Genomic DNA, 13,856 nt, shown 5'->3' on the forward strand with positions numbered 1-13,856 from the left:
TGGAGCTCCACCTATAACAGCAGTCTGGTGTGTAGTCTGGAGCTCCCCCTATAACAGCAGTCTGGTGTGTAGTCTGGTGCTCCCCCTATAACAGCAGTCTGGTGTGTAGTCTGGAGCTCCCCCTATAACAGCAGTCTGGTGTGTAGTCTGGAGCTCCCCCTATAACAGCAGTCTGGTGTGTAGTCTGGAGCTCCCCCTATAACAGCCGTCTGGTGTGTAGTCTGGAGCTCCCCCTATAACAGCAGTCTGGTGTGCAGTCTGGAGCTCCCCCTATAACAGCAGTCTGGTGTGTAGTCTTTAGCTCCCCCTATAACAGCAGTCTGGTGTGTAGTCTGGAGCTCCCCCTATAACAGCAGTCTGGTGTGTAGTCTGGAGCTCCCCCTATAACAGCAGTCTAGCTGTGTAGTCTGGAGCTCCCCCTATAACAGCAGTCTGATGTGTAGTCTAGAGCTCCCCCAATAACAGCAGTCTAGCTGTGTAGTCTCGAGCTCCCCCTATAACAGCAGTATAGCTGTTTAGTCTGGAGCTCCCCCTATAACAGCAGTCTAGCTGTGTAGTCTGGAGCTCCCCCTATAACAGCAGTCTGGTGTGTAGTCTGGAGCTCCCCCTATAACAGCAGTCTAGCTGTGTAGTCTGGAGCTCTCCCTATAACCTATAACAGCAGTCCGGTTGTGTAGTCTTTAGCTCGCCCCCTATAACAGCAGTCTGGTGTGTAGTCTGGAGCTCCCCCTATAACAGCAGTCTGGTGTGTAGTCTGGAGCTCCCCCTATAAAAGCAGTCTGGTGTGCAGTCTGGAGCTCCCCCTATAACAGCAGTCTGGTGTGTAGTCTTTAGCTCCCCCTATGACAGCAGTCTGGTGTGTAGTCTGGAGCTCCCCCTATAACAGCAGTCTGGTGTGTAGTCTGGAGCTCCCCCTATAACAGCAGTCTGGTGTGTAGTCTGGAGCTCCCCCTATAACAGCAGTCTGGTGTGTAGTCTGGAGCTCCCCCTATAACAGCAGTCTGGTGTGTAGTCTGGAGCTCCCCCTATAACAGCCGTCTGGTGTGTAGTCTGGAGCTCCCCCTATAACAGCAGTCTGATGTGTAGTCTGGAGCTCCCCCTATAACAGCAGTCTGGTGTGCAGTCTGGAGCTCCCCCTATAACAGCAGTCTGGTGTGTAGTCTTTAGCTCCCCCTATAACAGCAGTCTGGTGTGTAGTCTTTAGCTCCCCCTATAACAGCAGTCTGGTGTGTAGTCTGGAGATCCCCCCTATAACAGCAGTCTGGTGTGTAGTCTGGAGCTCCCCCTATAACAGCCGTCTGGTGTGTAGTCTGGAGCTCCCCCTATAACAGCCGTCTGGTGTGTAGTCTGGAGCTCCCCCTATCACAGCAGTCTGATGTGTAGTCTGGAGGCTCCCCCTATAACAGCAGTCTGGTGTGTAGTCTGGAACTCCCCCCTATAACAGCAGTCTGGTGTGTAGTCTGGAACTCCCCCTATAACAGCAGTCTGGTGTGTAGTCTGGAGCTCCCCCTATAACAGCAGTCTGGTGTGCAGTCTGGAGCTCCCCCTATAACAGCAGTCTGGTGTGTAGTCTTTAGCTCCCCCTATAACAGCAGTCTGGTGTGTTAGTCTGGAGCTCCCCCTATAACAGCAGTCTGGTGTGTAGTCTGGAGCTCCCCCTATAACAGCAGTCTGGTGTGTAGTCTGGAGTTCCCCTATAACAGCAGTCTAGCTGTGTAGTCTGGAGCTCCCCCTATAACAGCAGTCTGATGTGTAGTCTAGGAGCTCCCCCAATAACAGCAGTCTAGCTGTGTAGTCTCGAGCTCCCCCTATAACAGCAGTCTAGCTGTTTAGTCTGGAGCTCCCCCTTATAACAGCAGTCTGGTGTGTAGTCTGGAGCTCCCCCTATAACAGCAGTCTAGCTGTGTAGTCTGGAGCTCTCCCTATAACCTATAACAGCAGTCCGGTTGTGTAGTCTTTAGCTCGCCCCCTATAACAGCAGTCTGGTGTGTAGTCTGGAGCTCCCCCTATAACAGCAGTCTGGTGTGTAGTCTGGAGCTCCCCTATAACAGCAGTCTGGTGTGTAGTCTGGAGCTCCCCCTATAACAGCAGTCTGGTGTGTAGTCTGGAGCTCCCCCTATAACAGCAGTCTGGTGTGTAGTCTGGAGCTCGCCCTATAACAGCAGTCTGGTGTGTAGTCTTTAGCTCGCCCCATAACTGCAGTCTAGCTGTGTAGTCTGAGCTCCCCCCTATAACAGCAGTCCGGTTGTGTAGTCTTTAACCCCCCCCCCCCCCCCCAGAGTTTTGCTCCATCATCCAGCACCACGCGGGTCAATAAACCAGATATCATAAGCGCTGTGCAACGGCGCTGCTCCGCGGCTCGTCCCCCGTTTCCGGTTAATTAGGTGTCTCGTGTACATAGATGATGGAGGTTGGCGTTTGTCTTGTCCGCGTTCCGCCTTTTTTTGCCCGTACCTCATTAACTCCGCCGACCCCCATCTCCCAGGCTTCCCGCGTCAGGTGGTTACACAGCGCAAGGTGAGAAACCAAAAACAGAAAGTAATTAATGAGTGATAACGGGAGCGGACGCCGGGGGTCGGGGCTGGCATAGCAGGGGTTAACCAGACATATGATGAACGACGTGTTACGCAATTTGCATTACTTTATGTATTAACCTTTTAAAGGTATGAGATTTCGCCCTCCACCTGACTCCTTACTACGCCAACGCATTTGAGTGTTCCCCTTAACCTGTTCTTCTCCAGCTGTTGCAAAACTACAACTCCCAGCATGCTCTGACAGCCGTAGGCTGTCAGAGCATGTTGGGAGTTGTAGTTTTGCAACAGGATTGGCAGCACCAGTCTCTCCTGTCTGTATAGTTTGGTACAATGTATCAGTCTGGAGTTTCTCAGAACCTTGTGTAGACTTGATACAATGTAACAGTATTCGATCATATGGATGTAATCAGGACGGTTTCCATTCAGTGCCAGATAGCGGAGATCCTGAGTGACACGATTTAACGGTATATTTTATAGAAATGTCTCTTCCGGTTAGTGCTTGGAGCAGTGGAGTCACAGCGCCCTCTAGTGTGCACAGTGCTCATCACATGGCTGAGGATGATGTGTGATGTAGTCATCCCCCCCACATTGTGCACAGGGGTCCCTTAGAGCTGAGTAGTGTGGGGGGAGGGGGGAGTCTGCTGGATGTGTTTAGTGTATTTATGCTATGTGTTATATAATTATGTAAATGAGCTCATGAATATTAATCATATGTTATCTCCGCCCCCACAGGCCCTGCTGCAAGTCGCCAAAAACCTCTTCACACATTTGGGTGAGTTCTATAGATCTGTGTATTGTGTCACCCAACCTCCATATAACTACATCACCCAACCTCCATATAACTACATCACCCAACCTCCATATAACTACATCACCCAACCTCCCATATAACTACAACACCCAACCTCCATATAACTACATCACCCAACCTCCATATAACTACATCACCCAACCTCCATATAACTACATCACCCAACCTCCATATAACTACATCACCCAAACCTCCATATAACTACATCACCCAACAACCTCCATATAACTACATCACCCAACCTCCATATAACTACATCACCCAACCTCTGTGTAACTACATCAACCCAACCTCTGTGTAACTACATCACCCAACCTCCATATAACTACATCAACCAACCTCCATATAACTACATCACCCAACAACCTCCATATAACTACATCACCCAACCTCCATATAACTACATCACCCAACCTCCATATAACTACATCACCCAACAACCTCCATATAACTACATCACCCAACAACCTCCATATAACTACATCACCCAACCTCCATATAACTACATCACCCAACCTCTGTGTAACTACATCACCCAACCTCCATATAACTACATCACCCAACCTCCATATAACTACATCACCCAACCTCCATATAACTACATCACCCAACAACCTCCATATAACTACATCACCCAACCTCCATATAACTACATCACCCAACCTCTGTGTAACTACATCACCCAACCTCTGTGTAACTACATCACCCAACCTCCATATAACTACAATCACCCAACCTCCATATAACTACATCACCCAACCTCCATATAACTACATCACCCAACAACCTCCATATAACTACATCACCCCAACCTCCATATAACTACATCACCCAACCTCTGTGTAACTACATCACCCAACCTCCAAATAACTACACCCTCCCAATCTCTATTATGTTACTTAGCTGCAAAGATCTGTGCCCCCCTCTCCTCACAGACCAGTCCACCCTGCCCCCCTCTCCTCACAGACCTGTCCACCCTGCCCCCCTCTCCTCACAGACCTGACCACACTCCATTCCCCCCCTCTCCTCACACACCCCTCACCCTCCGGTACCCCCCTCTCCTCACCACACCCCTCACCCTCCGGTACCCCCCTCTCCTCACACACCCCTCACCCTCCGTTCCCCCCTCTCCTCACACACCCCTCACCCTCCGTTCCCCCCCTCTCCTCACAGACCTGCCCACCCTCCGTTCCCCCCTCTCCTCACACACCCCTCACCCTCCGGTACCCCCCTCTCCTCACAGACCTGTCCACCCTCCGTTCCCCCCCTCTCCTCACAGACCTGTCCAACCTCCGTTCCCCCCCTCTCCTCACACACCCCCTCACCCTCCGTTCCCCCCTCTCCTCACACACCCCTCACCCTCCGGTACCCCCTCTCCTCACACACCCCCTCACCTCCGTTCCCCCCCTCTCCTCACAGACCCCCCACCCTCCGGTCCCCCCTCTCCTCACACACCCCCTCACCCTCCGTTCCCCCCCTCTCCTCACACACCCCCTCACCCTCCGTTCCCCCCCTCTCCTCACAGACCCCCCACCCTCCGGTACCCCCCTCTCCTCACACACCCCCCACCCTCCGTTCCCCCCCTCTCCTCACACACCCCTCACCCTCCGTTCCCCCCCTCTCCTCACACACCCCCCACCCTCCGTTCCCACCCTCTCCTCACAGACCTGCCCACCCTCCGTTCCCCCCTCTCCTCACAGACCTGCCCACCCTCCGTTCCCCCCCTCTCCTCACACACCCCTCACCCTCCGTTCCCCCCCTCTCCTCACTCACCCCTCACCCTCCGTTCCCCCCTCTCCTCACTCACCCCTCACCCTCTGTTCCCCCCCTCTCCTCACTCACCCCTCACCCTCCGTTCCCCCCCTCTCCTCACAGACCTGCCCACCCTCCGTTCCCCCCTCTCCTCACAGACCCCTCACCCCTCCGGTACCCCCCTCTCCTCACACCCCCCCCACCCTCCGTTCCCCCCTCTCCTCACACATCCCTCACCCTCCGTTCCCCCCTCTCCTCACACACACCCCTCACCCTCCGTTCCCCCCTCTCCTCACGCACCCCCACCACCCTCCGTTCCCCCCTCTCCTCACACACACCCCTCACCCTCTGTTCCCCCCCTCTCCTCACAGACCCCTCACCCTCCGGTACCCCCCCCTCTCCTCACACACCCCTCACCCTCCGTTCCCCCCCTCTCCTCACAGACCCCTCACCCTCCGGTACCCCCCTCTCCCTCACACATCCCTCACCCTCCGTTCCCCCCCTCTCCTCACACACCCCTCACCCTCCGGGTACCCCCTCTCCTCACACACCCCTCACCCTCCGTTCCCCCCTCTCCTCACACACCCCTCACCCTCCGGTACCCCCTCTCCTCACACACCCCCTCACCCTCCGTTCCCCCCTCTCCTCACAGACCTGCCCACCCTCCGTTCCCCCCTCTCCTCACAGACCTGCCCACCCTCCGTTCCCCCCTCTCCCTCACACACCCCTCACCCTCCGGTACCCCCCTCTCCTCACACACCCCTCACCCTCCGTTCCCCCCTCTCCTCACAGACCTGCCCACCCTCCGTTCCCCCCCTCTCCTCACAGACCTGTCCCACCCTCCGTTCCCCCCCCTCTCCTCACAGACCTGTCCACCCCTCCGTTCCCCCCCCTCTCCTCACAGACCTGTACACCCTCCGTTCCCCCCTCTCCTCACAGACCTGTACACCCTCCGTTCCCCCCCTCTCCTCACACATCCCTCACCCTCCGTTCCCCCCTCTCCTCACAGACCCCCCACCCTCCGGTCCCCCACTCTCCTCACACACCCCTCACCCTCCGTTCCCCCCTCTCCTCACAGACCTGCGCACCCTCCGTTCCCCCCTCTCCTCACAGACCTGTCCACCCTCCGTTCCCCCTTCTCCTCACAGACCTGCCCACCCTCCGTTCCCCCCTCTCCTCACACACCCCTCACCCTCCGGTACCCCCTCTCCTCACAGACCTGCCCACCCTCCGTTCCCCCCTCTCCTCACAGACCTGTCCACCCTCCGTTCCCCCCCTCCTCCTCACACGACCTGTCCAACCTCCGTTCCCCCCTCTCCTCACACACCCCTCACCCTCCGGTACCCCCTCTCCTCACACACCCCTCACCCTCCGTTCCCCCCCTCTCCTCACAGACCCCCCCACCCTCCGGTCCCCCCCTCTCCTCACACACCCCTCACCCTCCGTTCCCCCCCTCTCCTCACAGACCTGCGCACCCTCCGTTCCACCCTCTCCATCACACACCCCTCACACCCTCCGTTCCCCCCCTCTCCTCACACACCCCCCACCCTTCCGTTCCCCCCCTCTCCTCACACACACCCTCACCCTCCGTTCCCCCCTCTCCTCACACACCCCCCACCCCTCCGTTCCCCCCCTCTCCTCACAGACCTGCCCACCCTCCGTTCCCCCCCTCTCCTCACAGACCTGCCCACCCTCCGTTCCCCCCTCTCCTCACACACCCCTCACCCTCCGTTCCACCCCTCTCCTAACAGACCCCTCACCCTCCGTTCCCGCCCTCTCCTCACAGACCTGCCCACCCTCCGTTCCCCCCCTCTCCTCACACACACCCCTCACCCTCCGTTCCCCCCTCTCCTCACTCACCCCTCACCCTCCGTTCCCACCCTCTCCTCACTCACCCCTCACCCTCTGTTCCCCCCTCTCCTCACTCACCCCTCACCCTCCGTTCCCCCCTCTCCTCACAGACCCTGCCCACCCTCCGTTCCCCCCCTCTCCTCACAGACCCCTCACCCTCCGGTACCCCCTCTCCTCACACCCCCCCCCACCCTCCGTTCCCCCCTCTCCTCACACATCCCCTCACCCTCCGTTCCCCCCCTCTCCTCACACACCCCTCACACCTCCGTTCCCCCCCTCTCCTCACGCACCCACCACCCTCCGTTCCCCCCCCCTCTCCTCACACACCCCTCACCCTCTGTTCCCCCCTCTCCTCACAGACCTCTCACCCTCCCGGTACCCCCCCTCTCCTCACACACCCCTCACCCCTCCGTTCCCCCCTCTCCTCACAGACCCCCTCACCCTCCCGGTACCCCCCTCTCCCTCACACATCCCTCACCCTCCGTTCCCCCCCTCTCCCTCACACACCCCTCACCCTCCGGTACCCCCTCTCCTCACACACCCCCTCACCCTCCGTTCCCCCCCTCTCCTCACACACCCCTCACCCTCCGGTACCCCCTCTCCCTCACAGACCTGCCCACCCTCCGTTCCCCCCCTCTCCTCACAGACCTGCCCACCCTCCATTCCCCCCCTCTCCTCACACACCCCTCACCCCTCCGTTCCCCCCCCTCTCCTCACAGACAACCCACCCTCCGGTCCCCCCTCTCCTCACACACCCCTCACCCTCCGTTCCCCCCCTCTCCCTCACAGACCTGACCACCCTCCGTTCCCCCCTCTCCCTCACAGACCCCTCACCCTCTGTTCCCCCCTCTCCTCACAGACCCCCCTCACCCTCTGTTCCCCCCTCTCCTCACACACCCCCCCACCCTCCGTTCCCCCCCCTCTCCTCACAGACCTGCCCCACCCTCCGTTCCCCCCCTCTCCTCACACACCCCTCACCCTCCGTTCCCCCCCTCTCCTCACACACCCCCCCCCACCCTCCGTTCCCCCCCTCTCCTCACACACCCCTCACCCTCCGTTCCCCCCTCTCCTCACACGACCCTCCCCCACACCTCCGTTCCCCCCTCTCCTCACAGACCTGCCCACCCTCCGTTCCCCCCTCTCCTCACAGCCTGCCACCCTCCGTTCCCCCCTCTCCTCACACACCCCTCACCCTCCGTTCCCCCCCTCTCCTAACAGACCCCTCACCCTCCGTTCCCCCCCTCTCCTCACAGACCTGCCCACCCCTCCGTTCCCCCCCTCTCCTCACACACCCCTCACCCTCCGTTCCCCCCTCTCCTCACTCACCCCTCACCCTCCGTTCCCCCCCTCTCCTCACTCACCCCTCACCCTCCGTTCCCCCCTCTCCTCACTCACCCCTCACCCTCCGTTCCCCCCTCTCCTCACTCACCCCTCACCCTCCGTTCCCCCCCTCTCTCTCACAGACCTGCCCCACCCTCCGTTCCCCCCCTCTCCTCACAGACCCCTCACCCTCCGGTACCCCCTCTCCTCACACCCCCCCCCACCCTCCGTTCCCCCCCGCTCCTCACACATCCCTCACCCTCCGTTCCCCCCCTCTCCTCACACACCCCTCACCCTCCGATCCCCCCCTCTCCTCACACACCCACCACCCTCCATTCCCCCCTCTCCTCACACACCCCCTCACCCTCTGTTCCCCCCCTCTCCTCACAGACCCCTCACCCTCCGGTACCCCCCTCTCCTCACAGGACCCCTCACCCTCCGTTCCCCCCTCTCCTCACAGACCCCTCACCCTCCGGTACCCCCCCTCTCCTCACACATCCCTCACCCTCCGTTCCCCCCTCTCCTCACACACCCCTCACCCTCCGGTACCCCCTCTCCTCACACACCCCCTCACCCCTCCGTTCCCCCCCTCTCCTCACACACCCCTCACCCTCCGTTCCCCCCCTCTCCTCACAGACCTGTCCACCCTCCGTTCCCCCCCTCTCCTCACAGACCTGTCCACCCTGCTCCTCTCTCCTCACACACCCCCCCACCCTCCGGTCCCCCCCTCTCCTCACACACCCCCTCACCCTCCGTTCCCCCCCTCTCCTCACACACCCCTCACCCTCCGTTCCCCCCCTCTCCTCACACACACCCTCACCCTCCGTTCCCCCCCCTCTCCTCACACACCCCTCACCCTCCATTCCCCCCTCTCCTCACAGACCCCTCACCCTCCGGTACCGCCCTCTCCTCACACATCCCTCACCCTCCGTTCCCCCCCTCTCCTCACACACCCCTCACCCTCCGGTACCCCCCTCTCCTCACACACCCCTCACCCTCCATTCCCCCCCTCTCCTCACACACCCCTCCACCCTCCGGTACCCCCTCTCCTCACACACCCCCTCACCCCTCCGGTACCCCCTTGGCATCCTGATCAGACACTTAGTGGCGGAGCCTCTTCATTTCTTTGTGTTTCTCCACTGATGTATGAAAATAATTACAGCGAGTCATTGGGAAGGTGTCTTGCGCTCTTTACCTTCACCACGGCAAGAATCCATCACAAATATGAATTTATTCCAATAAAAAAAGGACAAATTAATAAGGGCTGAAATTATCGTCGCAGCCACCAAACTGCTTTATCAGTGAATTAAAGGCGTCTGTCAGAACGCGGCGCTGACATTTAATAACCTTTCTCCCTGTGATTAAACTGCACTTTGTCAGAAGCAAAATACCAGCTATTAGCGAATATTAAAAGAGCGGCAAGAAAGTGATGCCTCTTATATTAGCGATAGCAGGGCATCACCAGCGGGGGGCGCTAGTGCAATCTTCACTGACGGATCCTGCTTATTAATGATGTATAAATCCTTTGCTGCACTGATCTTGTACTGATCCTTTTCATACTCTAGTCCACTCTTTCCCAACCAGGGTGCCTATGCTGCTGTAAAACAGCCTTCAGCTGTCCGGGCTCGCTGGGAGTTGTAGTTCTGTAATAGCTGTAAACACATTGGTTGGCAAACATTGTCATTGTAAGTTGGAGTATTATTTACCTTGTGCGTTCTGTTTTTATTTAGGCTCTGTATAGCTGATTATTTCTGCACTATATTGTGGTATTAAGGCACTGTATAGCAGTATTATTTGGGCCCTGTATAGCAGTATTATTTGGGCTCTGTGCAGCAGTATTATTTGGGCTCTGTATAGCAGTATTATTTGGGCTCTGTATAGCAGTATTATTTCTGCACTATATTGTGGTATTAAGGCACTGTATAGCAGTATTATTTGGGCTCTGTGCAGCAGTATTATTTGGGCTCTGTACAGCAGTATTATTTGGGCACTGTATAGCAGTATTATTTGGGCTCTGTATAGCTGTATTATTTGGGCTCAATATAGCTGTATTATTTGGGCTCTGTATAGCTGTATTATTTGGGCTCTGTATAGCAGTATTATTTGGGCCCTGTATAGCAGTATTATTTAGGCTCTGTATAGCTGTATTATTTCTGCACTATATTGTGGTATTAAGGCACTGTCTAGCTATATTATTTGGGCTCTGTGCAGCAGTATTATTTGGGCTCTGTATAGCTGTATTATTTGGGCCCTGTATAGCAGTATTATTTGGGCCCTGTATAGCAGTATTATTTGGGCTCTGTGCAGGTATTATTTGGGCTCTGTGCAGCAGTATTATTTGGGCTCTGTACAGCAGTATTATTTGGGCACTGTATAGCAGTATTATTTGGGCTCTGTATAGCTGTATTATTTGGGCTCAATATAGCTGTATTATTTGGGCTCTGTATAGCTGTATTATTTGGGCTCTGTATAGCAGTATTATTTGGGCCCTGTATAGCAGTATTATTTAGGCTCTGTATAGCTGTATTATTTCTGCACTATATTGTGGTATTAAGGCACTGTCTAGCTATATTATTTGGGCTCTGTGCAGCAGTATTATTTGGGCTCTGTATAGCTGTATTATTTGGGCCCTGTATAGCAGTATTATTTGGGCCCTGTATAGCAGTATTATTTAGGCTCTGTATAGCTGTATTATTTAGGCACTGTATAGCTGTATTATTTCTGCACTATATTGTGGTATTAAGGCACTGTATAGCTGTATTATTTGGGCTCTGTATAGCAGTATTATTTGGGCCCTGTGCAGCAGTATTATGTGGGCCCTGTGTAGCAGTATTATTTGGGCACTGTATAGCTGTATTATTTGGGCTCTGTATAGCAGTATTATTTGGGCTCTGTGTAGCAGTATTATTTGGGCTCTGTATAGCAGTATTATTTGGGCTCTGTATAGCAGTATTATTTGGGCTCTGTATAGCAGTATTATTTGGGCTCTGTATAGCAGTATTATTTGGTCTCTGTATAGCAGTATTATTTGGGCTCTGTATAGCTGTATTGTTTGGGCTCTGTATAGCAGTATTGTTTGGGCTCTGTATAGCAGTATTATTTGGGCTCTGTATAGCTGTATTATTTGAGCTCTGTATAGCAGTATTATTTGGGCTCTGTATAGCAGTATTATTTGGGCTCTGTATAGCTGTATTATTTGGGCTCTGTATAGCAGTATTATTTGGGCTCTGTATAGCAGTATCATTTGGGCTCTGTATAGCTGTATTATTTGGGCTCTGTATAGCTGTATTATTTGGGCTCTGTATAGCTGTATTATTTGGGCTCTGTATAGCTGTATTATTTGGGCTCTGTATAGCAGTATTATTTGGGCTCTGTATAGCTGTATTATTTGGGCTCTGTATAGCAGTATTATTTGGGCTCTGTATAGCTGTATTATTTGGGCTCTGTATAGCAGTATCATTTGGGCTCTGTATAGCTGTATTATTTGGGCTCTGTATAGCTGTATTATTTGGGCTCTGTATAGCAGTATTATTTGGGCTCTGTATAGCTGTATTATTTGGGCTCTGTATAGCTGTATTATTTGGGCTCTGTATAGCTGTATTATTTGGGCTCTGTATAGCTGTATTATTTGGGCTCTGTATAGCAGTATTATTTGGGCTCTGGATAGCTGTATTATTTGGGCACTGTATAGCTGTATTATTTGGGCTCTGTATAGCTGTATTATTTGGGCTCTGTATAGCTGTATTATTTGGGCTCTGTATAGCTGTATTATTTGGGCTCTGTATAGCAGTATTATTTGGGCTCTGGATAGCTGTATTATTTGGGCACTGTATAGCTGTATTATTTGGGCTCTGTATAGCTGTATTATTTGGGCTCTGTATAGCAGTATTATTTGGGCTCTGTATAGCTGTATTATTTGGGCTCTGTATAGCTGTATTATTTGGGCTCTGTATAGCTGTATTATTTGGGCTCTGTATAGCAGTATTATTTGGGCTCTGGATAGCTGTATTATTTGGGCACTGTATAGCTGTATTATTTGGGCTCTGTATAGCTGTATTATTTGGGCTCTGTATAGCTGTATTATTTGGGCTCTGTATAGCTGTATTATTTGGGCTCTGTATAGCTGTATTATTTGGGCTCTGTTTAGCTGTATTATTTGGGATCTGTTTGGCTGTATTATTTGGGATCTGGACAGCTGTATTACTTGGGCTCTATATAGCTGTATTATTTGGGCTCTGTATAGCTGTATTATTTGGGATCTGTTTGGCTGTATTATTTGGGATCTGTACAGCAGTATTTGGGCTCTGTATAGCTGTATTTGGGCTCTGTTTAGCTGTATTATTTGGGATCTGGACAGCTGTATTATTTGGGATCTGTTTGGCTGTATTATTTGGGATCTGGACAGCTGCATTACTTGGGCTCTATATAGCTGTATTATTTAGGCACTGTATAGCTGTATTATTTGGGATCTGTACAGCAGTATTATTTGGGCTCTGTTTAGCTGTATTATTTGGGATCTGGACAGCTGTATTATTTGGGATCTGTTTGGCTGTATTATTTGGGATCTGGACAGCTGTATTATTTGGGATCTGTTTGGCTGTATTATTTAGGCACTGTATAGCTGTAGTATTTGGGCTCTGTTTAGCTGTATTATTTGGGATCTGTACAGCTGTATTATTTGGGATTTTTTTGGCTGTATTATTTGGGCTCGATATAGCTGTTTTTTTTGGGCTCTGTATAGCTGTATTATTTGGGCTCTGTATAGCAGTATTATTTGGGCTCTGTATAGCTGTATTATTTGGGCTCTGTATAGCAGTATTATTTGGGCTCTGTATAGCAGTATTATTTGGGCTCTGTATAGCAGTATTATTAGGGCCCTGTATAGCAGTATGATTTGGGTCCTGTAAAGCAGTATGATTTGGGCTCTGTAAAGCAGTATTATTTGGGACTTGTATAGCAGTATTATTTGTGCTCTGGATAGCAGTATTATTTGGGCTCTGTATAGCAGTATTATTTGGGCCCTGTATAGCCGTATGATTTGGGCTCTGTAAAGCAGTATTATTTGGGCCCTGTATAGCAGTATTATTTGGGCTCTGTATAGCAGTATTATTTGGGCTCTGTATAGCAGTATTATTTGGGCCCTGTATAGCCGTATGATTTGGGCTCTGTATAGCAGTATTATTTGGGCTCTGTATAGCTGTATTATTTGGGCCCTGTATAGCAGTATTATTTGGGCTCTGTATAGCAGTATGATTTGGGCTCTGTAAAGCAGTATTATTTGGGCCCTGTATAGCTGTATTATTTGGGCTCTGGATAGCAGTATGATTTGGGCTCTGTATAGCAGTATTATTTGGGCTCTGTATAGCAGTATTATTTGGGCTATGTATAGCTGTATTATTTGGGCCCTGTATAGCTGTATTATTTGGGCCCTGTATAGCCGTATTATTTGGGCTCTGTATAGCAGTATGATTTGGGCTCTGTAAAGCAGTATTATTTGGGCCCTGTATAGCAGTATTAATTGTGCTCTGGATAGCAGTATGATTTGGGCTCCGTAAAGCAGTATTATTTGGGCCCTGTATAGCAGTATT

General features: G+C 53.0%; 1 protein-coding gene across 4 annotated transcripts in view; it reads left to right on the forward strand.

Annotated features, from left to right (window-relative positions):
• PDE2A (phosphodiesterase 2A) overlaps positions 1–13,856 on the forward strand; it is a 762,902-nt gene that overhangs the window by 671,494 nt on the left and 77,552 nt on the right. For all 4 annotated transcript variants that reach the window (XR_008889432.1, XM_056561064.1, XM_056561065.1 and 1 more), the window contains one exon: positions 3,267–3,306. Coding sequence is in view for 3 of the 4 variants with exons in the window: in XM_056561064.1 (XP_056417039.1) it covers positions 3,267–3,306 (40 nt within the window). In the remaining variant the exon portion in view is untranslated. The remainder of the gene's footprint in view (positions 1–3,266; positions 3,307–13,856) is intronic.

The sequence above is a fragment of the Hyla sarda genome, chromosome 2 (assembly GCF_029499605.1).
Source record: "Hyla sarda isolate aHylSar1 chromosome 2, aHylSar1.hap1, whole genome shotgun sequence".
Lineage (NCBI taxonomy): Eukaryota > Metazoa > Chordata > Amphibia > Anura > Hylidae > Hyla > Hyla sarda.